The sequence below is a fragment of the Pocillopora damicornis genome, chromosome 5 (assembly GCF_964200805.1).
Source record: "Pocillopora damicornis chromosome 5, jaPocDami1.2, whole genome shotgun sequence".
In the NCBI taxonomy this organism is placed as follows: domain Eukaryota; kingdom Metazoa; phylum Cnidaria; class Anthozoa; order Scleractinia; family Pocilloporidae; genus Pocillopora; species Pocillopora damicornis.
The window spans coordinates 18,799,246-18,825,466 of NC_142674.1; the positions used below are offsets into that span (position 1 = coordinate 18,799,246).

The following is a 26,221-nucleotide window of genomic DNA, read 5'->3' on the forward strand; positions in this document are numbered from 1 at the left end:
GGTAACTCCTAAATTGAACGAGCTTCATTTGCTTTTTACCTCAACCAAGTTATCTTTTCTAAGGAGGTTAAAATATATCAAAACTGGTTAGGCTCACGACAGTACATGGCTCAAAACTTCGATAAATCATTTTTTTTATTTAGCCATATGTTGATCAGAGGGGAATTCCCTCGAAGCATCTTCAGAAAGGCTGCTTTAACTCATGAAAAAGCGAGTTTTTATTATCAATATAATCACAGTTTTTTTTCTAGAGAAGCATTACCCTAAGAACGAGTGAGATAAAGTACGCGAGGAAAATTGCTCGTACCTAAACGAGAACAAACTTTTACGGGCATAGAGTTATAAAGCATCTGTTTGCACTAATTTTAATGAATGGATCACTTCGCAGGCAGAGATCACGCAGAATTTTCCTTCAATATACTACTTTTTTCTTTGAAGAGTGACTTTTATTGCTACCATTACTGCGACAATGTGAATTATTTACAATCAAAAAGAGTTTTATCGTTATTGCTTTCGTTTGCACGTGTCTGAAGATTAACTAGGCTTGTTTGGAAAATAGGAAATCACAAAACAAAACGAAAATAGCTTTTGAATAACTTATTGTGATCAAGTACAGCGTTTTACCTTATTTACCCTTTCCGATGATATGGCATTTAACTTTTATCTTAAATGACTGAATTTTACTGCGACAGCTCACTTCTCGCAAGACCATGCTTATCGAGGTAGTTCTTTCCTGGTTTATGATAATTTGAAGGAAGATTTAAGACATAATTTAAGTGGCTAAAAATAGTTTGTTGGAGGAGTATACGGTGCTCATATTAATAAACAAATAAATAAAATCCTTAACTCCCCTATTAAAGTGCAATTTTAATTAAGAAAGTTTAAAGCAAGCAGATAATGAGAATGACAAAGATGATCAATTTAGGGACATGGTATTGATAGTATGATGTTCAGGAATAAACAGCAAATAAATATAAGTTATGATCATGAGTGAAGGGAATAAACTTCCGGCTCTTTCTTTAGAAGTTAAAAACTTTAAATGATTCCACGATGAAATCGTGTAGCTTCACATTTGGAGCGTCACGTTTTTTTCGTCAGAAAGAGAAGAAGCCAGGAGCAAGTATTTAAGAAGGAAAGGGAAATTATTGTTTATCATTGTCTACTGAGTGAATGGAAAACGAAAATGGGTTGATTGATATGTTTGAAAAGTAAACAAACAGCGAAGAGCATTTCGTTTGCCTTTGGTTACACTTTTGAGGTAAAAATTTATTCAAAGCAGAATGCTGCATACGAAAACGAAAGTTATCGATTAGTCTGCAGATGTTTTAATGTGATTTTACATAATACTAGTTGACCGGGAATTTTATGAGCTTAAGATTAAGAACGTTTTTCTTTGTAACCTCCTTTCGCTCAGACGCAATAGCTGATCGGTTTTTGAATTAATTTAACAATTATTTCTAATTTCTAGACAAGTTCATGGGTCAGTCACATAAAATAAAGTCAAAAAATTATTCTCGTTATTAAAGTTTCTTTGTTTTTTTTTGACAGATAATCGACGGATTATCCATGATGATTATGTGGTGATTTAAAGATGTCTTTCCAAATCTCGGAGATTATTTGTAACAGCGTCGATTTTCCTAGCTTTAAGGGAAAACCAAAGGGGTTTCAGTTGTCGCCAACAGAGTATTAAGAGGAGACTGACTGACCGATTAACTGTCACCTAGGAGGGAGGGGTCATAGGAATCTTATAGAATCTTATGGGGGGCTGTGTAAAGATTGTTGTGACTCGACTAAGATCCTCTAACACCTTCCCTCTTCCCACAGGCGATAAATAATGACCAACCTCTTGGGAGGATAAATGACAGATGAACTATTTTTGATGGCTTTCTGCTGTAGAAAATCAGATTAAACGCATTTACTTCTAAAAGCAACGATTACTGCGAAAACTAATTCAGGAAAAGGGAGGTCAGGGATATCAAAAGTTCCATAACTTATTATCGGTTAAGATAATTAAACCAAACATTGTTTATTGTTGAGAATGTATTGTTATCATCTTCAAGGCTTTTTGATGCTTTATTTATTTCCTAAAGAGGATTTTGGTTGTGTCAAGATAAAAGTAACATTATCCCCCATAAGACTGCAATATTCTCATTCCCCCCTCCCTCCTTCTTACCTTGTCTGCTTTTAAGAAAAGCGACGCTGTGACAAATATCCTCCAAAGCAAGTTTCTTTAGCCTCCCCCCCCCCCACAAAATATCTTAGCGACGACTGATCCCCACTCTGTTGCTCCTCAAAACCAGGAAAAATCGAGGCTTTAGAATATTCTCCGAGATTTTGAAAGGCATTTTCAAATTGCCACGTAATCATCATAGATGTGCCCAAAATTTGAGCCGTCGATTATCTGTATAAACAAACTTTCGAACACTTCTTTTTCGGAACTAATGTTTTCAATACATCTCATTTTATTGACCCATTTAATTTGTCTTGAAATTGCAAAGAATTGTCATAATGATTCCAAAACCTATCTGTTATTTGCATATAAACAAAGGAAAAGCAAGGAAAAACATACTTTTTTTTTAAGTTCTCAAAACTCCCGGTGTTATCAAGGGTAACCTGCAAACATCTGCGGGCTGATCAATAACTCTAAAGCCACTTCTGTTTTTGTTTTCATATGCAGCATTCTACTACGACTAAGTTTTTACCTCAAAAGTGTTAACACAAACTCAGTGCTTTTTGTTGTTTGTTTAATTTCCAAGGATATCGATTAATCCATTTTCGTTTTCAGTCCACTCACTAGCTAATCATTAACATCGATTTTTCTTCCCTCGTAAATACTAGTTCCTATTTGTTTTTCTGTCAGTGCTAGTTTTAACTGAGAAATTCGGCGAAACAGTTGGCAGTTATGGGCAAAATATACAAGGGAAAAATGAAACCTTTTCCGAAGCTTAAGTCCGCAACCACTGTTATTGATTTTAAATTCTGATTTGAAACTAAGAGCGACGGAAACCTTGATGTGAATAAAATCTTGTGTCGTATCCTACTTTTATTTACATCCATAATTACAATTTCACTATCTATCGATGATAACACCAGCTTTCTTGCTCAAATTAGCCTTTCCCTTCCACATTACAGATTGTTCGATTTATCGAGTACTTAAAATTGGAACCACGGGATTATTTGGCTGCCGGGTCATATCACTAAGTTTATGTACAATCTTGTTTGTCCCTATTTTACTTTGTCGTAAACAAATACCGCCCATAGTCTTTGTAAGCCACACAGAGGCGATCAGTTATGAATATGGACGACACTCGATGACCGATTGTAATTGATCCGAAATGGCCGATTGCTGTTCCAATACATCTTTCGTAATATGTCTATGATAGCATGTCGAATGTGTTTAATCTTCCAGCAGTAAATAACAGGGTTCAAAGATGAATTCAGGAACACGAGAGTCAATAAGAAAAGAAAAAGTTTCTTTAAAACGATACTCGAGCCATAAAATTGAATAACAGCCTTGCAAATGAAAAGGGGCAAATAACAAACTAAAAACACGAGATATACGTGAAATATTCCAACTGTGTATTTAATTAGAGCAGTTAAGTTTTTTATCTCCTCAGACTGAGCTTCGTCTCGTATTTGCATGGACTAAATGTGATTCTTGTGCCGTCGTACAGTTTGATATATCCTGATGTACACCACGAGTGTGATAATAAAACCGAAAGCAACAGTAATTGTATTTATAAGATTCCAAGCACTAAGAAGCCCCCACAATGTAACCAAAGAAACAAATGCACTATACACCTATATGCTGACCACCACCACGACAACACGCCTGTGAGACACGAACCCCTGGTATCTGAGATGAAGATGAACAGCTAAGAACCTGTCTACACTTACAGCCACAACACCGAGGAACGAGGCAGCTGAAAATAAACTACCTAAAATCGTCCCCACTTGTTTAGGGATACAGCCAGGATTGTTTAGTCGAAGGCAGTTGATAAGGAAGAAGGTGTATAATGGTTGACTAAATAAACCAACAGCAACATCCGAGCAGGCAAGACTTAGCAGCAGAGTTTTCAAAGTTTTTGGCACTGTTGAAGTTTTGTGGATGGCGTAGATTGTCACAATATTCAACATGAAGGCGGTGTAACTGAGAAAAATGTTAAAGACACAGTTGGCGATACAAGTCGAACGAAGATCTTCAAGTTCGGTGAATATGGGCAAAAATTTCGAAGACTGGTTACAATAAATTTTTTCATGATTTTCACTCACTTATAAATTATAGGGGCCGCTATTTCAGATAAATAGTTTATGGGTTGTGATATTTTAGCAAGTCGATTTATCACAAGAAAATTAGCTTTCTCGATAGAGCTATCCAGCAATTTGGCAAATTTCTATTTTAAAATAATCGAACATGATAGACCGTCAAATCTACCTGCTTTGCACCGATACATTTAATCATTTAGGCAAAGTAAAAAAGAAGGTAAAAGTATTTACGTGTAATATGTCCAGTTCCTGAACTTTCGAAAGCATTTCTGTGGTTTCATTTGTGACGTTACTGCTTTTATTTCTGTCAAAAAGCGGAAATAGGTAACATTAGCCAAATCAGAGATTTCCTTCTAAATCTAGCAAAAAAAAATTGCATCAACAGTGTAGCTTGTATTTCCGATGGAAAAAAAAAAAACAAACAAAGTTAGAGGAAAAAGGAAGAATATCCAACGCAAAATATTTTTCCTGTATTGGGAAGCGAGAGTGCATGTAAATAACTCAAAAAGCTCGGTCGAGAGGGGTGGGGAGGGGTCGGGGGATTTTATTAATGTCACAATAAAATTTACCTGAACCCCTTATAATGCTCTGCATAATCTAATACCCAGATCCTACCGGGTTACTGACTGAAATGTGATCTTGCCCGTGAAAGGTCTGGTTACGAGACTAGCACTGCAATATTCTGATGATCCCTCCCCTCCACCTTCATTGACTTTTAATGATCTCCCGTCTACGGTAGTTGTATACAATTACCAATGTTGAAAATATATGCAAGTAATTCGCTCAATACACACAACAGCGAAATTTGAAAGAAGCAGAACAGCAAGTTTATTTTTATTACTGAACGACCACTGGCCTTTTCAAATGAAATGTTAGCCTTGTATACATGTTTTCGATATTCTTCCAATGTAATATGAATAACTAACCAGTCGAAAAAAACCGTACGGAGGGAAGAGGGGAGGGGTGAGGGCAGAGAGGGAGTGAACGGGATAATTTCCATAGTTCCCCCATCAGACTCTGTTAGCAACAACTCATCCCTCATCTGTCCCCCAAGGAAAACGTGTAATTCCCTTCCCCCTCAAAAAAAAAAAGAAAAAAAGAAAACGCCCTCCGACGCCATCCCTCAGTCGATAAATACAAATAATGACTGTTCCCTTAGATTTCAAATTTCGTCAAACGTAAAGCTGGCCAGAACCAGGGAGAAATATTCTTCACCCAAACAGGAGAAATTATTGGGACATAATTTCCTCTTCGGTTGTGTTTTTCCTGTACGTCGTCACCTGAGGTGCGGAATTGTATAAGTTACCAAAGTTTGAATTTTTCATAAAAACCCGGAAATTGAAGATATCTATTGTTTGTGAATTTTTTTGAAATAATTTTTTGTTGACTTGAACAAAATGCTTTACGAAAGCGACAACACGGGCGGCTTTAGTTCGATGTTTTAGTAATTATGCAAGATCGATATCTCTAAAGATGGTTCAGGCCTGTGCCAAGACGCCAGAAAAATTTCAGAACGCTGATCGATCTAAATGACGAGTGTTTTGTAATTGCCTCCTTTCACTTAGACAAGAGAAACTTTCAGGTTTCTGTGTTGAACAGTTCTTCTCAATTTCGTGGAATTAAGAAAAAAGAGTTAACATGTTTAACATACACTTAAAAAACAAGCCTAGGGATAAAATTGTCTATTTTAAAATACAATTGAACATCTTGACTACTCACATATCTGTTAATTTGTCTGACGTAAGTTCTTCCTTTGTCATTGGTTTACATCCCAAAAACCCATTCCACTAGGAGAAGATGCCTTTTATTGAAGTTCACCACTTTTGGGAGAAAAGGTAGCATTTTAAGCTGAAAGTGAAATTAGCTAAAAAACTACTGCCCGAAACAAGGAGAAAACTGTCCTGCTAAAGAATCGCAACACGTTCTGTTTGTCTGGAATAGTGGTTCCTATATTTTATGAGTGAGTTGATATCATGAACGACGTTACTTGCAACGATTCTGCACAGTTTTACCCCATATCCACTGAACTCAAAGATCTTCGTTCGACTTTTATCGCCAACTGTATCTTCAACAATTTTCTTACGCACACCTCCATCATGTTGAATATTGTGACAATCTACGCTATCCACAAAACCTCGGCGATCGCAAAAACTTTGAAAACTCTGCTACTGAGTCTTGCCTGCTCTGATGTTGCTGTTGGTTTGTTTAGTCAACCATTATACACTTTTTTTCTGGTCAAGTGGCTACAACTGGACAATGTTAACTGTAATACTTACCAAGTGCTGAGTATTGCAGGTTATTTATTCTCAGCTGTTTCGTTTCTTGGTGTTGTGGCTGTAAGTGTAGACAGGTTCTTAGCTGTTCATCTTCATCTCAGATATCAAGAGCTTGTGACTCACAAGCGTGTTGTTGTTGTGGTGATCGGCAAATGGTTGTACAGTGCATTTGTTTCTTCGATAGCATTGTGGGGGTTGCTTAGTACTCGGAATATTATAGAGTCAGTTGTTGCAGCTTTCGGTTTCATTGTCACATTTGTGTTGAACATCAGGACATATTTTATCGTCCGACGGCACAAGAATCAGATTCATTCTATGCAAGTACAAGAAGTAGCTCATTCTGATGAAATTAAAAACTTAATTGTTCTCATTAAAACCGCAGTTAGCATATTCTACGTATATCTCGTGTTGCTGATTTGTTATTTGCCTTCTTCTATTTGCATGGCTGTTATTCAAATCTATGGCTCGAGTATCGCTTTAAAACAATTTTTTCTTTACTCAGTGACTCTCGTATTTCTTAATTCATCTTTGAACCCTGTCATTTACTGCTGGAAGATGAGACACGTTCGACACGCTATCATGGACATACTTCGAAAGATGTCTTGGAACAGCAATCGGCCATTACGGATAAAATACAATCGATCATCGAGTATCGTTCAAGTTGATAACTAATTCCCTCTGTTTGTCTAACAAGAACGGTGTACGGTTTGTTTACGGCAAAGGAAACAGGGAGAAAGAACATTGTACATAAACTTAGTGATATGACTCAGCAGCCAAATCATTGCGTATCTTGTCGAGTTTTAGATACACAATACATCAAATTCTCACAAGTGGAACGAAAGAAGCCAATTAAACAGGAAAGCTGGTTTGGTTATCGATGTATCTCAGCTAATTCCTAAATTGATCGAGCTTCATTTGCTTTTTACTTCAACCTAGTTATCTATTCTGAGGAGGTTAAAACAGAACAAAACTGTTTAGGCTCACGACAGTACATGGCTCAAAACTTCGATAAGTCATTTTTTTATTTAGCCATATGTTGATCAGAGGGGAATTCCCTCGAAGCATCTTCAAAACAGCTGCTATAACTCATGAAAAAGCGAGTTTTTATTATCAATGTAATCATTTTTTTTTTGCATAGAAGCATTACCCTAAGAAGGAGTGAGATAAAGTCCCCGAAGACAAATGCTCGTACCTAAATGAGGAAAAAAACTTATACGGGCATAGAGTTAAAAGCATCTGTTTGCGCTAATTTTAATGAATGGAACTGCTGTAAGCAGACATCCTGCAGTATTTTTCTTTCAATTTACCACTTTTTACTTCGAAGGATAACTTGTATTGCGAAAATAGCTTCTAAACAACTTATTGTGATGAATTACAGCGTTTTACCTAATTTACTATTTCCGATGATATGGCATGTAACTTTTATCTTAAATGACTGAGTTTTATTGCAAGAGTTCACTTCTCGCGTGACCATGCTGATCGAGATATAGTTCTTTTTTGGTTTATGATAATTTGCTGGAAGATTTAAGTGCACATAATTTAACTGGCTAAAAATAGCGCGTTTGAGTAGTATACGGTGCTCATATTAATAAACAGTCAACTCCTTAACTCCCCTATTAAAGTGTAATTTAAAGAAAGTCTAAAGCAAGCAGATGATGAAAACGACCAAGATTTTCAATTTAGGGACATGATATTGATAGTAAGATGCCCAGGAATAAACAGAAAATAAATACAAGTTATGATCATGAGTGAAGGGAATAAACTTCCAGCTCTTTCTTTAAAAGTTATTTACTTTGAACGATTCCACTATGAAATGGTATAGCGTCACATTTGGAGCGTCACGTTTTTTCCTCAGGAAGAGAAGAAACTAGGAGCACGTATTTAAGAAGGAAAGGGAAATTATTGCTTATCATTGTCTATTGAGTGAATGGAAAACGAAAATAGATTGATCGATATGCTTGAAAACTTAACAAACAGCGAAGAACGTTTCGTTTGCCTTTGGTTACACTTTTGAGGAAAAAATTTATCCAAAGCAGAATGCTGTATGCGAAAACGAAAACAGAGGTGGCAGTAAAGTTATTGATTAGCCTACAGATGTTTTCAGGTGCTTTTACATAATACTAGCTGACCGGGAAGTTTATGAGCGTAAAATTAAGTACGTTTTTCCTTTATGGAAAAACGGAAGGGAGTTCAGTTGTCGCCAACAGAGTATTAAGAGGAGACTGACTGACCTATTAACTGTCACCTAGGGAGGGAGGGGTCATAGGAATCTTATGGGGGGCTTTATAAAGATTGTTGTGACTCGACCAAGATCTTCTAACATCCCTTCCCTCCCCCCACAGGCGACAAATACGCACCCCCTCTCCCCCTCCCCCACAGGCGACAAATAACGACCAGTCTCTTAGAAGGATAAATTACAGATGCACTATTTTTAATGGCTTTCTGCTGTAGAAACTCAGATAATACGCATTTACTTCTAAAAACAACGATTACTGCAAAAACTTATTCACGAAAAGCGATGTCAAGTGTTAGAAAGCGATGATACCAAAATTTCACTGGCTTATTATCGGTTAACCACACATTGCTTATTCTTCAGAATGTATTATTATCATCTTGAAGGCTTTGTAATGTCTTATTCATTTCCTAAGGAGGATTTTGGTTGTGTCAAGATAAAAACAACATTATCCCCAATAAGACTGTAATATTCTTATTACCCCCTCCTGTCATCTTGTAAGAAAGCTGAGAAGCGACGCTGTTAAAAATATCCTCCAAGGCAAGTTTCTTACCCCCCTTCCCCCGAAACTCTCTTAGCGACTGATCCCCACTCTGTTGCCCCTGAAAACCAGAAGAAATCGAGGCTTTAGAAATATTCTCCGAGATTTTAAAGGCATTTTCAAATTGCCATATAATCATTATAGATATGCCCGAAATTTAAGCTGTCGATTATCTGTATAAACAAACTTTTGAACACTTCTTTTTCGAGACTAATGTTTTCAATACATCTCATTTTATTAACCAATTAACTTGTCTAGAAAGTGCAAAGAATTGTCAAAATGATTCCGAAACCTATCTGTTATTTGCATATAAACAAAAGAAATAACAAGGAAAAATATACTCAATTTAAATTCTCAAAACTCCCGATGTTATCAAGGATAACATGCAAACATCTGCGGGCTAATCAATAACTCTAAAGCCACCTCTGTTTTCGTTTTCATAAGCGGCATTCTGCTTCGACTAAGTTTTTACCTCAAAAGTGTTAACACAAACTCGATGCTTTTCGTTGTTTGTTTAATTTCCAAGGATATCGATCAATCCGTTTTCGTTTTCATTCCACTCACTAGCTGATGATTACCATCGATTCTTCTTCCCTCGCAAATACTAGCTTCTGTTTGTTTTTCTTCCTGAGGGCATTACGAGACGCTCTCAATATGACGCTATACCGTTTTATCGTAGGATCATTTAAAGTTTTTAACTTCGAATGAAAGAGCTGGAAGTTTATTCCCTTCACTCATGATAATACCTCATATTTATTTGTTGTTTAGTTCTGAGAATCTTACTATCAGTACCATGTCTCCAAATTGATCACGTCTGTCATTCTTATTACCTGTTTCCTTGAGAATTTCTTCAAATTATACATTAAGGGTAGTCACCTTGATGTGAATAAAATCTTTTGTCGTATCCTATTTTTATTTACATCCATAATTACAAGTTCACTGACGATCGATGACAAAACCAGCTTTCTTGCTCAAATTAGCCTTTCCCTGTCACACTACAGATTATTCGATTTATTGTGTACTTAAAATTGGAACTACGCGATTATATTACATATCACTGAGTTTATGTACAATCTTGTTTGTCCCTATTTTACTTTGTCCACCACCACCACAACAACACGCCTGTGAGACACAAACCCCTGGTATCTGAGATGAGGATGAACAGCTAAGAACCTGTCTACACTTACAGCCACAACACCGAGGAACGAGGCAGCTGAAAATAAACTACCTAAAATCGTCCCCACTTGTTTAGGGATACAGCCAGGATTGTTTAGTCGAAGGCAGTTGATAAGGAAGAAGGTGTATAATGGTTGACTAAATAAACCAACAGCAACATCTGAGCAGTCAAGACTTAGCAGCAGAGTTTTCAAAGTTTTTGGCATTGTTGAAGTATGTAATTTGTGATAATCGGTATTGACATAAATTAATATTTTGCCGACATGGAACAGAGAACTGGGTGCAAGCGTAGTACGCGAAGGCTCATGGGTAGTATGTTTGTAAGAAGAGATCGTTGAGAAACTTGTGGCATTCTACGGTCAGCCTTGCCACTAGCACTTTCCCATAAGGTTTATTTTTATTGTGTAATTAGCCTGATATGATTTGTTTTCTTCATTCTCTTCATTGTTTATAGATCAACCTTAAAACCCCAAAGGTGGCGCCACTGCGGTTGGTCGGGGGTACACGGTCCCTATTTTCCTAACTAGAGGTTTTTGGGGTTTACGTGTCCGGCTTTGGCGCATGTAGGACGTTACTTGATGTATTTCTTATCCACTTTGTTGTAAATTCATTGTCACAATTAAAATATATCTTGGGCCTGGCTGACCAACGCGCCCATGCCTCAACCTTTGAGTGTGTTCGGTTGTGTAGTGAAGGCAAAATTTTGTGGATAGCGTAGATTGTCACAATATTCAACATGAAGGCGGTGTAACTGAGAAAAATGTTAAAGACACCGTTGGCGATACAAGTCGAACGAAGATCTTCAAGTTCGGTGAATATGGACAAAAATTTCGAAGACTGGTTACAATAAATTTTTTCATGATTTTCACTCACTTATAAATTATAGAGGCTGCTATTTCAGATAAATAGTTTATGGGTTGTGATAGACGATTTTAGATATATGAAGATTTACATATTTGCACTGCGGTGGAGAGATGATATTAACAGATCCTCGCAGCTAAGAACACTACTGAAACTAGTAGTTGTAAATAGGACCTGAAAAAAATTTCAGGCCCGTACGGGATTTGAACCCATGACCTCTGCGATACCGGTGCAGCGCTCTACCAATTGAGCTAACAAGCCAACTGGGAGCTGGTCAATGAATTGGGTACAAATAAACATCCAAGTGAATGACGATTTTAGATATATGAAGATTCACATATTTGTACTGCGGTGGAGAGATGATATTAACAGATCCTCGCAGCTAAGAACACTACTGAAACTAGTAGTTGTAAATAGGACCTGAAAAAAAATCAGGCAAGTCGATTTATCACAAGAAAATTAGCTTTCTCGATAGAGCTATCCAAAAATTTGGCAAATTTCTATTTTAAAGTAATCGAACATGATAGACCGTCAAATCTACCTGCTTTGCACCGATACATTTAATCATTTAGGCAAAGTAAAAAAGAAGGTAAAAGTATTTACGTGTAATATGTCCAGTTCCTGAACTTTTGAAAGCATTTCTGTGGTTCCATTTGTGACGTTACTGCTTTTATTTCTGTCAAAAAGCGGAAATAGGTAACATTAGCCAAATCAGAGATTTCCTTCTTAATCTAACCAAGAAAAATTGCATCAACAGTGTAGCTTGTATTTCCGATGAAAAAAACAAACAAACAAACAAAGTTAGAGGAAAAAGGAATAAGAAGATCCAACGCAAAATATTTTTCCTGTATTGGGAAGCGAGAGTGCATGTAAATAGCTCAAAAAGCCCGGTCGAGAGGGGTGGGGAGGGGTCGGGGGATTTTATTAATGTCACAATAAAATTTACCTGAACCCTTATAATGCTCTGCATAATCTAGTACCCAGATCCTACCGTGTTACTGACTGAAATGTGATCTTGCCCGTGAAAGGTCTGGTTACGAGACTAGCACTGCAGTATTCTGATGATCCCTCCCCTCCACCTTCATTGACTTTTTATGATCTCCCGTCTACGGTAGTTGTATGCAATTACCAATATTGAAAATATATGCAAGTAATTCGCTTAATACACACATCAGCGAAATTTGAATGAAGCAGAACAGCAAGTTTTTTTTTTTTATTACTGAACGACCATTGGCCTTTTCAAGTGAAATTTTAGCTTTGAATACATGTTTTCAATATTCTACCAATGTAATATAAATAACTAACCTGTCGAAAAAACCGTACGGAGGGAGGAGGGGAGGGGAGAGGGCAGAGAGGGAGTGAACGGGATAATTTCCATAGTTCCCCCTTCAGACTCTGTTAGCAACAATTGATCCCTCATCTTTCCCCTAAAGAAAACCTCTAATTCCCTTCCCCCTCAAAAAACAACAACAAAAAAACAAAAAAAAAAAAGAAGAAAAACCCCTCCGACACCATCCCTCAGTCGATAAACATAAATAATGACTGTTCCCTTAGATTTCAAATTTCTTCAAACGTAAAGCTAGCCAGAACTATGGAGAATTGTTCTTCACCCAAACAGGAGAAATTATTGGGACATAATTTCCTCGTCGGTTGTCTTTTCCTGTACGTCGTCACTCAAGGTGCGGAATTATATATGTTATTAAAGCTTGAATTTTTCATGAAATCCCGGAAATTGACGAAATCTATTATTTGTGAACTTTTTTGAAATAATTTTCTGTTGACTTGAACAAAATACTTTATGAAAGCGACAACACGGGCGGCTTTCGTTTTAGTAATTAGGCAAGATCGATATCTCTGAAGATGGTTCAGGCCGGCGCCAAGACGCCAGAAAAATTTCAGAACTCTGATCGATCTAAATGACTAGTTTTTTCTTAATTGTCTCCTTTCACTTAGACAAGAGTAACTTTCAGGTTTTTGTCTTCAACAGTTCCTCTCAATTTCATGGAATTAAGGAAAAAGAGTTAACATTGTTTAACATACACTAAAAAAAAAGCTTAGGGAGAAAATTGTCGATTTTACAATCCAAAGGAACATCTTGACTACCTCCATCTGTTAATTTCTCTGACGTCAGTTCTTTCTTTGTCATTGACTTACATTTGTTGAAATTCATCACTTTTGGGAGGAAAGGCAACATTTCAGGTAGAAAGTGGAATCAGCTAAAGAATTGCCGCCCGAAATAAGAAGAAACTGTCCTGGTAAAGAATCGCAACACGTTTCAATTTGTCTGGAGTAGAGAGGGTGCTATCTTTTATGAGTGAGTTGATATCATGAGCGAATTATTTTGTAACGAGTTTCTGGATTATTTTCCCACATACACGGAACTTAAAGATCTTCGTTCGACTTTTATCACCAACTGCATTTTTAACAATTTTATAACTCACACCTCCATCATGTTGAATATTGTGACAATCTACGCTATCCACAAAACTTCGGCAATCGCAAAAACTTTGAAAACTCTACTGCTGAGTCTTGCCTGCTCGGATGTTGCTGTTGGTTTGTTTAGCCAACCAATATACACTTTTTTATTGGTCAAGTGGTTTCAACTGGACAATATTAACTGTGATATTTACCAAGTGCTAAATATTTCAGCTCATTTATTCTCAATTGTTTCGTTCCTTGGTGTTGTGGCTGTAAGTGTAGACAGGTTCTTAGCTGTTCATCTTCATCTCAGATATCAAGAGCTTGTGACTCACAGGCATGTTGTTGTTGTGGTGATCAGCAAATGGGTGTACAGTGCATTTGTTTCTTTGATAATATTTTGGGGCTTCCTTAGTACTCAGCAACTTATTAATTTAGTTGGCGCAGCTTTGGGTTTCATTATCGCACTCGTGGTGTACATCAGGTTATATTTTACTGTCCGACGGCACAAAAATCAGATTCAATGTATGCAAATACAAGAAGTAACCCATTCTGATGAAATAAAGAACTTTATTGCTCTCATTAAATCCACAGTTAGCATATTTCGTATGCAAATACAAAAAGTAACCCATTAAATCCACAGTTAGCATATTTGTATGCAAATACAAGAAGTAACCCATTCTGATGAAATAAAGAACTTTATTGCTCTCATTAAATCCACAGTTAGCATATTCTACGTATATCTCCTGTTGTTAATTTGTTATTTGCCTTTTTTCATTTGCTCGGCTGTTATGCGAATATATGGCTCGAGTATTGCTTCAAAACAATTTTTCCTTTTACTCAATGACTCTCGTATTTATTAATTCGTCTTTGAATCCTGTCATTTACTGGAAGATGAGACACGTTCGACACGCTATCATGAACATACTTAGAAAGATGTCTTGGAAGAGCAATCGGCCATTACGGATAAACTACAATCGATCATCGAGTGTCGTCCATGTTGATAACTGATCCACTCTGTACGTCTAACAAGGACTGTGCACGGTTTGTTTACCACAAAGGAAACAGGGAGAAAGAACATTGTACATAAACTTAGTGATGCCACTCAGCAGCAGAATCATTGCGTATCCTGTCGAATTTAAATACACAATATATCAAATTCTCACCACTGGAACGAAAGAGGCCAATTAAACAGGAAGTATAAGGCTCAAAATTTCGATAAGTCATGTTTTATTTAGCCATATATTGATCAGAGGGGAATTCCCACAAAGTATCTTCAAAGACGCTGCTTTAATTCATGAAAAAGTGAGTTTTTATTGTCAATGTAATCATTTTTTTTTTCCATAGAAGGATTACCCTAAGAAGGGGTAAGATAAAGTCCGCGGAAACAATTGCTCGTACCTAAATGAGAAAAAACTGTTATGGCCATAGAGTTAATAGCATCTGTTTGTGCTAATTTTAATGAATGGATCACGTTGCAAGCATACATCCTGCAATTTACCCCTTTTTACTTCGAAGGGTGGCATTTATTCAGCTAACATCATTGTGTCAAAGTGAACTATTTGCAATCAAAAAAAATTTATCGTTATTGCTTTCGTTTGCACCGAGTCTGACGATTAACTAAGCTTGTTTGGAAAATAATAAAATACAAACCAAAACAATAGCTTTTGAATAACTTATTGTGACCAATTGCAGCGTTTTACCTAACTTACTATTTCCCATGATATGGCATATAACTTCTATCTTAAATGAATCAATTTTGTGTCGACAGCTCACTTCTCGCGTGACCATGCTGATCAAGATATAGTTCTTTCTTGGTTTATGATAATTTGCCGGCAGATTTAAGACATAATTCAAGTGGCTAAAAATAGCGTGTTGGAGTAGTATACGGTGCTCATATTAATAAACAGTCAACTCCTTAACTCCCTTATTAAAGTGTAATTAAAGAAAGTTTAAAGCAAGCAGATAATGAGAATGACAAAGAGGATCAATTTAGGGACACGGTATTGATAGTAAGAAGCTCAGGAATAAACAGCAAATAAATGTAAGGTATGATCATGAGTGAAGTAAATAAACTTCCAGCTTTTTCGTGAGAAGTTTAAATTTTAATGAAATAGTACAGCGTCACATTTGGAGCGTCGCGTTTTCCCTCAGGAAGGGAAGAAACCAGGAGCACGTATTTAAGAAGGAAAGGGAAATTATTGTTTATCATTGTCTATTGAGTGGATTAAAAACGAAAGTGGATTGAGCGATATGCTTCAAAACTAAACAAAGAGCAAAAGCATTTCGTTTGCCTTTGGTTGCACTTTTGAAGTAAAAACTTAGTTAAAGCAGAATGCAGAAAACATAGGTGGTTGTAAAATTATTAATTAGCCCGCAAATGTTTTCAGGTGATTTTACATAATACAAGCTGACCGGGAATTTTATGAGCTTAAAATCAAACATGTTTTTCCTGCTAATCTCCTTTCGCTTAGACGCAATAACAGATAGGTTTTTGAATTAATTTAACAATTCTTTCCAATTTCCAAACAAGTTAATGGGTCAGTTGTGTAAAATGTAGTCAAAAAAATTAGTCTCGTATTAAAAGTTCTTAAAATATTTGTTTTGACAGATAATCGACCGCTCAAATTTCGGGCTTATCCATGATGATTATGTAATGATTTGAAGATGTCTTTAAAAATCTCGGAGATTATTTGTTACAGGGTCGATTTCTCCTGGCTTTAGCCTTTTAACTCCCAGGAATGATTTAAAACTAATTTCTCTCTAAAATACCCATACATATTACAGCGAATAGGTAATGAGAATACTTAAACTTATCAAGTAGAAGTTGTTACCTTGATCTAACATCAAATTCTTGTGACTTACCTACAAGGAAGTGTGTAGCAGGTAGAGGGGAGAATTAACAATCAGATCTTGGGAGTTAAAAGGTTAAGGAAAAACGGAGGGGGGTTTAGCTGTCGTCAATAAAGTGTTGAGAGGGGACTATAGGTAATTGACTGCCAATTACTGTCAACTAGGAAGGGAGGGGTCATAGGAATCTTAGAGAACCTTCAGTATATGGGGGGCTGTGTAAACATTCTCATGAGTCGACCAAGTTGCTCTAACGGCCCCCCCCCCTTTCCCCACAGGAGATAAATAGTGACCAGTCTCTTAGGAGGATAAATGACAATTGACCTATTTTTAATGGCTTTCTCCTACGGAAACTGAGATTGTACGCATTTACTTCTAAAAGCAACAATTACTGCAAAAACCCATTCAGGGAAAGTGAGGTCAGTGATACCAAAAGTTCCATAACTTACATAACTTATTATCGGTTAAGATAATTAAACCAAACATTGTTTATTGTTCAGAATGTATTGTTGTCATCTTGAAGACTTTGCAATGTTTTATTTATTTCCTAAGGAGGATTTTGGTTGTGTCAAGATAGAAGTAACATTATCCCCCATAAGACTGTAACATTCATATTACCCCCTCCACCCTTGTTGCCTTGTCAGTTTTTAAGCAAGCTGAAAAGCGACACTGTTACAAATATTCTCCATGGCAAGTTTCTTTAGCCCCCCCCCCCCCCCCCCCTCGAGAAATCGAGGCTTTAGAAATATTTTCCGAAATTTTGAAAGGCATTTTCGAATTGCCATGTAATCATCATAGATATGCCCGAAATTTAGGCCGTCGATTATCTGCATAAACAAACTTTTAAACACTTTTATTTCGAAACTAATGTTTTCAATACATTTCATTTTATTAACCCATCAACTTGTCTAGAAATTGCAAAGAATTGTCATAATGATTCCAAAACCTATCTGTTATTTGCATATAAACAAAGGAAATAACAAGGAAAAACATACTGAATTTTAAGTTCTCAAAACTCCCTGTGTTATAAAGAACCACCTGCAAACATCTGCGGGGCAATCAATAACTCTAAAGCCACCTCTGCTTTCGTTTTCATATGCAGCATTCTCCTTCGACTAAGTTTTTTTCCTCAAAAGTGTTGAGGAAAACTCATGCTCTTTGTAGCTTGCATCGATCAATCCATTTTCGTTTTGAATCCACTCATTAGCTAATGATTAACATGGATTCTTCTTCCCTCATAAATACTAGCTCCTGCTTGTTTTTATTCCTGAGGGCATTACGAGACGCTCTCAATGTGACGCTATTTCGTTTTATCGTATGATCAATTAAAGTTTTTAATGAAAGAGTTGGAAGTTTATTCCCTCCGCTCCTGATAATACCTTATATTTATTTGTTGTTTAGTTCTGAGAATCTTACTGTCAATACCATGTCTCCAAATTGATCATCTCTGTCATTCTTATTACCTGTTTGCTTGAGAATTTCTTCAAATTATACATTAAGGGTGGCCAAAGCGTTGACTGTTTATCAAAAGGAAGAAGTTCGTTTACACTATCATAAAGTAATTTGAGAATTCTGCTTTTGAGGTAGAAGGATGGATGGCAAAACATTTCCTTCTGTTTTATTTGTAGCTGGCATGTCACTTAGTTGTCAGTGCTAGTTTTGGCGAGACAGTCGGCAGTTATAGGCAAAATTTACATGAAAAAAAAGAAACCTTTTCCGAAGCTTAAGTCCGCAACTACCGTTATTGGTTTATTAATTCTGATTTTAAATTGAAAGCGACGGAATCCTTGATGGGAATAAAAGCATATGTCCTACTGAATCCTTTGCCTTCCCTCCCACCCCAGAAAATAAATACTGACCGTTCCTTTGGTAGGATATATGACAGATGAAGTATTTTTAATGGCTTTCTGCTGTAGAAACCCAAATTGCATGCATCTACTTCGAACAGCAACGATTACTGCAAAAACTTATTGGCAAATAGCGAGAACTGAGTTATTAGAAAGGGTTCCATAGCGGATTGTCATTTACTGTTAAGAGGTGAGACACATTCGACGCACTTTTATGGAAATACCGCAAAACATATCTTGGAGAACAAATCAGCCATCTGGCGTAATTTTACAATCGGCGTTCAAGTGTCGTTCATGTTGATATCAGAATACCTCAGCGACGGCGGAGCTTGTTTGACGTAAGTTCTTTCTTTGTCATTGGCTGACATCCCAAAAACCCATATTGCGAAAGTTAAGAGGATTCCTTTTGCTGAAGTTTATCACTACTGGGAGGAAAGGTAACATTTTAGGCAGAAAGTGGAATCAACTCAAGATTTTCTGCCTAAAATAAGGAGAAACTGTCCTGCTAAAGAATTGCAACACGTTCTGTTTGTCTGGAGTAGATGGTCCTATCTTTTATGAGTGAGTTGACATCATGAGCGAATTATTTTGTAACGAGTCTTTGTATTATTTTCCCACATACACTGAACTTAAAGATCTTCGTTCGACTATTATAACCAACTGTATTTTTAACAATTTTTTAACTCACACCTCCATCATGTTGAATATTGTGACAATCTACGCCATCCACAAAACTTCGGCAATCGCAAAAACTTTGAAAACTTTGCTGCTGAGTCTTGCCTTCTCGGATGTTGCTGTTGGTTTGTTTAGCCAACCAATATACACTTTCTTTCTGGTCAAGTGGTTGCATCTGGAACATATTAACTGTAATACTTACCAAGTGCTTAATATTCCGGTTTTTTTATTCTTAGCTGCTTCTTTTCTTGGTGTGGTGGCTGTAGGTGTAGACAGGTTCTTAGCTGTTCATCTTCATCTCAGATATCAAGAGCTTGTGACTCGCAAGCGTGTTGTTGTTGTGGTGATCGGCAAATGGTTGTGCTGTGCATTTGTTTCTTTGATGTTGTTGTGGGGCCCACCTAGTGCCCTGGATCTTATTGATTCGGTTGTTACAGCTTTCGGTTTCATTGTCACATTCGTGGTGTACATCAGGATATACTTCACTGTCCGACGGCACAAGAATCAGATTCATTCTATGCAAATACAAGAAGTAGCTCATTCTGATGAAATAAAGAACTTTATTGTTCTCTTGAAATCCACAGTTGGCATATTCTACGTATATCTCGTGTTTTTAATTTGTTATTTGCCTTATCTTATCTACATGGCTGTTATTCGAATGTATGGCTCGAGTACCGCTTTAAAACAATTTTTTCTTTACTCATTGACTCTCATGTACCTGAATTCATCTTTAAACCCTGTCATTTACTGCTGGAAGATGAGACACGTTCGACACGCTATCATGAACATACTTCGAAAGATGTCTAGGAAGAGCAATCGGCCATTACGGATAAACTACAATCGATCATCGAGTGTCGTCCATGTTGATAACTGATCCACTCTGTACATCTAACATGGACTGTGCACGTGCACGGTTTGTTTATCACAAAGGAAACATGGAGAAAGAACATTGTACATAAACTTAGTGATATGACTCAGCAGCCAAATCATTGCATATCCTGTCGAGTTTAAATACACAATACATCAAATTCTCACAAGTGGAACGAAAGAGGCCGATTAAACAGGAAAGCTGGTTTGGTTATCGATGTGTCTCAGCTAGCTCCTAAATTGAACGAGCTTCATTAGCTTTTTACCTCAGCCTGGCTATCTGTTCTAAGGAGGTTAAAATATAAAAAAAACTGTTTAGGCAAGCTCACGACAAAACACAAAACTTCGATGAGTCATTTTTTTATTTAGCCATATGTTGATCGGAGGGGAATTCTCCCGAAGCATTTTAAAAAAGGCTGCTTTAACTCATGAAAAAGCGAGTTTTTATTATCAATATAATCATTTTTTTCCATAGAAGCATTACCCTAAGAAGCAGTAAGATAAAGTCCGCGAAGAAAATTGCTCGTACCTAAATGAGAACAAACTTTTACAGGCACAGAGTTTAAAAGCATCTGTTTGCGCTAATTTTAATGAATGGATCACGCTGTAAGCAGACATCCTGCAGTATTTTTCTTTCAGTTTACCAATTTTACTTCGACTTTTATGGCAAACATCATTGTGACAATGTGAACTATTTACAATCAAAAAGAGTTGTATCGTTATTGCTTTCGTTTGCTCAAGTCTGACGATTAACTAGGCTTGTTTGGAAAATAGGAAAACACAAAACAAAACGAAAATAGCTTTTGAATAACTTATTGTGATCAAGTACAGCGTTTTACCTTATTTACTATTTCCGATGATATGGCATTTAACTTTTATCTTAAATGACTGAATTTTACTGCTTATCGAGGTAGTTCTTTCTTGGTTTATGATAATTTGAAGGGAGATTTAAGACATAATTTAAGTGGCTAAAAATGGTTTGTTGGAGGAGTATACGATTCTCATATTAATAAACAGTCAACTCCTTAACTCCCCTATGAAAGTGTAATTTTAAGAAAGTTTAAAGCAAGCAGATAATGAAAATGACAAAGATGATCAATTTAGGGACATGGTATTGATAGTATGATGCTCAGGAATAAACAGCAAATAAATATAAGTTATGATCATGAGTGAAGGGAATAAACTTCCGGCTCTTTCTTCAGAAGTTAAAAACTTTAAATGATTCCACGATGAAATGGTATAGCGTCACGTTTTTTCCTCAAGCGGAGAAGAAACAAGAGGCACGTATTTAAGAAGGAAAGGGAAATGATTGTTTATCATTGTCTATCGGGTGAATGGAAAACGAAAATGGGTTGATTGATATGCTTGAAAACTAAACAAACAGCGAAGAGCATTTCGTTTGCCTTTGGTTACACTTTTGAGGTAAAAATTTATTCAAAGCAGAATGCTGCATACGAAAACGAAAGTTATCGAATGGATTAGTCTGCAGATGTTTTAATGATATTTTACATAATACTAGCTGACCAAGAATTTTATGAGCTTAAAACTAAGTATTTTGTCTTTGTAACCACCTTTCGCTTAGACGCAATAGCTGATAGGTTTTTCAATTAATTCAACAATTCTTTCTCATTTCTAGACAAGTTAATGGGTCAGTCACATAAAATAAAGACAGATAATCGACGGATTATCCATGATGATTATGTGGTGATTTAAAGATGTCTTTCCAAATCTCGGAGATTATTTGTAACAGCGTCGATTTTCCTAGCTTTAAGGGAAAACGAAAGGGGTTTCAGTTGTCGCCAAAAGAGTATTAAGAGGAGACTGACTGACCGATTAACTGTCACCTAGGAGGGAGAGGTCATAGGAATCTTATAGAATCTTATGGGGGGCTGTGTAAAGATTGTTGTGACTCGACCAAGATCCTCTAACACCTTCCCTCTTCCCACAGGCGATAAATAATGACCAACCTCTTGGGAGGATAAATGACAGATGAACTATTTTTGATGGCTTTCTGCTGTATAAAATCAGATTAAACGCATTTACTTCTAAAAGCAACGATTACTGCAAAAACTAATTCAGGAAAAGGGAGGTCAGTGATATCAAAAGTTCTATAACTTATTATCGGTTAAGATAATTAAACCAAACATTGTTTATTGTTGAGAATGTATTGTTATCATCTTCAAGGCTTTTTCATGCTTTATTCATTTCCCAAAGAGGATTTTGGTTGTGTCAAGATAAAAGTAACATTATCCCCCATAAGACTGTAATATTCTTATTACCCCCTCCCTCCTTCTTACCTTGTCTGCTTTTAAGAAAAGCGACGCCGTGACAAATATCCTCCAAAGCAAGTTTCTTTAGCCTCCCCCCCCCTCCCCACAAAATCTCTTAGCGACGACTGATTCCCACTCTGTTGCTCCTCAAAACCAGGAAAAATCGAGGCTTTAGAATATTCTCCGAGATTTTGAAAGGCATTGTCAAATTGCCACGTAATCATCATAGATGTGCCCAAAATTTAAGCCGTCGATTATCTGTATAAACAAACTTTCGGACACTTCTTTTTCGGAACTAATGTTTTCAATACATCTCATTTTATTGACCCATTTAATTTGTCTTGAAATTGCAAAGAATTGTCATAATGATTCCAAAACCTATCTGTTATTTGCATATAAACAAAGGACATAACAAGGAAAAACACACTTAATTTTAAGTTCTCAAAACTCCCGGTGTTATCAAGGGTAACCTGCAAACATCTGCGGACTAATCAATAACACTAAAGCAACCTATGTTTTTGTTTTCATATGCAGCATTCTGCTTCGACTAAGTTTTTACCTCAAAAGTGTTAACACAAACTCAGTGCTTTTTGTTGTTTGTTTAATTTCCAAGGATATCGATCAATCCATTTTCGTTTTCAGTCCACTCACTAGCTAATCATTAACATCGATTTTTCTTCCCTCGTAAATACTAGCTCCTATTTGTTTTTCTGTCAGTGCTAGTTTTAACTGAGAAATTCGGCGAAACAGTTGGCAGTTATGGGCAAAATATACAAGGGAAAAATGAAACCTTTTCCGAAGCTTAAGTCCGCAACCACTGTTATTGATTTTAAATTCTGATTTGAAACTAAGAGCGACGGAAACCTTGATGTGAATAAAATCTTGTGTCGTATCCTACTTTTATTTACATCCATAATTACAATTTCACTATCTATCGATGATAACACCAGCTTTCTTGCTCAAATTAGCCTTTCCCTTCCACATTACAGATTGTTCGATTTATCGAGTACTTAAAATTGGAACCACGGGATTATTTGGCTGCCGGGTCATATCACTAAGTTTATGTACAATCTTGTTTGTCCCTATTTTACTTTGTCGTAAACAAATACCGCCCATAGTCTTTGTAAGCCACACAGAGGCGATCAGTTATTAATATGGACGACACTCGATGACCGATTGTAATTGATCCGAAATGGCCGATTGCTGTTCCAATACATCTTTCGTAATATGTCTATGATAGCATGTCGAATGTGTTTAATCTTCCAGCAGTAAATAACAGGGTTCAAAGATGAATTCAGGAACACGAGAGTCAATAAGAAAAGAAAAAGTTTCTTTAAAACGATACTCGAGCCATAAAATTGAATAACATCCATGCAAATGAAAAGGGGCAAATAACAAACTAACAACACGAGATATACGTGAAATATTCCAACTGTGTATTTAATTAGAGCAGTTAAGTTTTTTATCTCCTCAGACTGAGCTTCGTCTCGTATTTGCATGGACTGAATGTGATTCTTGTGCCGTCGTACAGTTTGATATATCCTGATGTACACCACGAGTGTGATAATAAAACCGAAAGCAACAGTAATTGTATTTATAAGATTCCAAGCACTAAGAAGCCCCCACAATGTAAACAAAGAAACAAATGCACTATACACCCATATGCTGACCACCACCACAACAACACGCCTGTGAGACACGAACTCCTGGTATCTGAGATGAAGATGAACAGCTAAGAACCTGTCTACACTTATAGCCACAACACCGAGGAACGAGGCAGCTGAAAATAAACTACCTAAAATCGTCCCCACTTGTTTAGGGATACAGCTAGGATTGTCTAGTCGAAGCCAGTTGATAAGGAAGAAAGTGTATAATGGTTGACTAAATAAACCAACACCAACATCCGAGCAGGCAAGACTTAGCAGCAGAGTTTTCAAAGTTTTTGGCATTGTTGAAGTTTTGTGGATGGCGTAGATTGTCAAAATATTCAACATGAAGGCGGTGTAAGTAAGAAAAATGTTGAAGACACAGTTGACGATACAAGTCGAGCGAAGATCTTCAAGTTCGGCGAATATGGGCAAAAATTTCGAAGACTGGTTACAATACAATTTGCTCATGATTTTCACTCACTTATAAATTATAGGGGCCGCTATTTCAGACAAATAGTTAATGGGTTGCGATATTTTAGCAAGCCAATTTATCACAAGCCTTACTAAGGAGAACAACAATAGTACCCTCCGTCATCTAACGTTCGAGTAAACAGTCCTCACATCTCGGCAGGTGGTTGCGGCCGGTGCTGAGATGGGAAGTTAAAGAAAATAAATTACTTATGAGTTTCCCTTTGTTACCTCCGTTCGCTTAAAACGTATAACAATATGTTTGTGGAGCTCGTTTTTTCTCGTTCATGGTTTTGGTTGTCACGATAAAATTTGCCTGATTCCCCCATAAGCTTCTGTAATATTCTTACGATCCTCTCTCATTGGCAGTTCAATGGCAGCCAATTCTCTATAGTTCTGTAAAGGGTAGTCAGCTAGAGGTCTGCAAGTGGTGCCGGACCCCTGGCACACCTCTCCCTGATTCGTTTCAAGTCTTCCCACGGGCAGAGAAGGTCTGCTTGAAGGTAGTCTCGTACCCACCCCATTCACGGCCGGGCGGTTGTAACTTACAGTTCAATTACAGTTAAAGGGTTGGATCTGGGTACGAGATCACCTCGCAGGCTACTGAATTTGAGCGAAACCGTTCATTTTTTGGCAGAAATCTAAACTGCAAATGAACAGAGGGGGTGCGTTTTCCGAAAAAATGCGATGCTACTTCGGTGGGGGTATTGCGAGTCAATTTTATTTTATCTGAGATGATCATGTAACTTGGACGCTGAGGAGACATTTTTTAAAACTGACAGTTCGAATGTTAGCTTTTCGTCGGAGTGAATGGCGCTAAAAGCATCACTCGGCTCATTTAGTGCTTTTGACAGTCCGTCTATTCTTGTTTCGGGTTCTCATTCGCTTATTATGATGTTAACCACAGTTCTGATTGCCCGTGTGGATTAAACTGGTCATGTTCCTTCGACAGGCATGTGGAACCTGCTTTATTCTAAAACTTATGTTTGAATATTCATGCACACTAACCTCGCCTTAGTCCCCCCATGGATACAGATGATTTATATAATTTATCGTTCAGTACTTGTTTTTCGCGGTTCTTAATTTCGCGGGACTTTAATTTATCGATTTGGCCAAAACAAAAGGTTATAAACTGTTTACAATCTCTTGGCCAAAAGTATAAATTAGAAGCAACTAAGTAAAGAAAAAATTGTCAAAATACTGATCAGAAGGAACAAAGAATTAATTTACAAGCATAAACAGCTTGTCGTGACGTTTTACAAGTAGTCAGAAAGATATACAGTGGCAACTGTATGAAGCGGCACCGTATTAGCGGTCACCCTGTATTTAGCGGTCGGTTGTCAGAGTCCTGAAATTGTTACCTCTTAGTTATTTTAATTTTCACCTGTATTAAACGTTAAGCTTAACGACTGTTAAGCAGTCGTGGTCGCCCTTTCCTGAGTCCCAGCGGCTTGTCATTATCTTTATAAAAGTCTTGAAAAGTCCATGTTGATACTACCCTTTTTTATTTTATCGGTTTTTTTTCCAAGTCCAGGTGAAAGCTGCTGCTTAGGAGAATCGACTGTTATTATCTTCAAAACAGAGAGGTTCCTTAACGGCCCGAGGGTGTGAATGCAACCAAAAGAAAAATTGCATTCATGGGTAAAACGAACAACGAGTGACAAAACCTCTTCCAAAGTTAAGGTCTTCGATCAGGCTCGTAATTTCGTTTTCTTCCTCCGTCTCATCGACTTTCTATTTTGATGTTAAAGAGAAGACGAAAACTTTGGTGCAGATAATATCATATCTCTTTAAGTACCTTCATAATTTCCACCATTCTCTAAA

General features: G+C 36.9%; 3 protein-coding genes and 2 pseudogenes across 3 annotated transcripts; 3 read left to right on the top strand and 2 right to left on the bottom strand.

The window, feature by feature from the left end:
• Positions 1-2,957: 2,957 nt before the first annotated feature.
• LOC149045791 (adenosine receptor A3-like) lies at positions 2,958-4,860 on the bottom strand (annotated as a pseudogene).
• Positions 4,861-6,106: 1,246 nt separating this feature from the next.
• On the top strand, positions 6,107-8,587 carry LOC149045792 (adenosine receptor A3-like). Its single transcript, XM_089208384.1, has one exon. The coding sequence runs from the start codon at positions 6,240-6,242 to the stop codon at positions 7,212-7,214; it is 975 nt and encodes a 324-aa protein (XP_089064510.1). The 5' UTR covers positions 6,107-6,239; the 3' UTR covers positions 7,215-8,587.
• Positions 8,588-13,680: 5,093 nt separating this feature from the next.
• LOC149045793 (beta-4C adrenergic receptor-like) lies at positions 13,681-14,782 on the top strand (annotated as a pseudogene).
• Positions 14,783-19,042: 4,260 nt separating this feature from the next.
• LOC149045794 (histamine H2 receptor-like) lies at positions 19,043-20,274 on the top strand. The gene has a single exon (XM_089206083.1). The coding sequence runs from the start codon at positions 19,043-19,045 to the stop codon at positions 20,015-20,017; it is 975 nt and encodes a 324-aa protein (XP_089062209.1). The 3' UTR covers positions 20,018-20,274.
• A 2,871-nt stretch (positions 20,275-23,145) lies between these two features.
• On the bottom strand, positions 23,146-24,612 carry LOC149045795 (adenosine receptor A3-like). The gene has a single exon (XM_089206117.1). The coding sequence runs from the start codon at positions 24,395-24,397 to the stop codon at positions 23,423-23,425; it is 975 nt and encodes a 324-aa protein (XP_089062243.1). The 5' UTR covers positions 24,398-24,612; the 3' UTR covers positions 23,146-23,422.
• Positions 24,613-26,221: the final 1,609 nt, after the last annotated feature.

Coding starts and splice junctions, on each gene's coding strand:
- LOC149045795 (XM_089206117.1), bottom strand. CDS start 24,397: ATGAGCAAATTGTATTGTAACCAGTCTTCGAAATTTTTGCCCATATTC.
- LOC149045794 (XM_089206083.1), top strand. CDS start 19,043: ATGAGCGAATTATTTTGTAACGAGTCTTTGTATTATTTTCCCACATAC.
- LOC149045792 (XM_089208384.1), top strand. CDS start 6,240: ATGAACGACGTTACTTGCAACGATTCTGCACAGTTTTACCCCATATCC.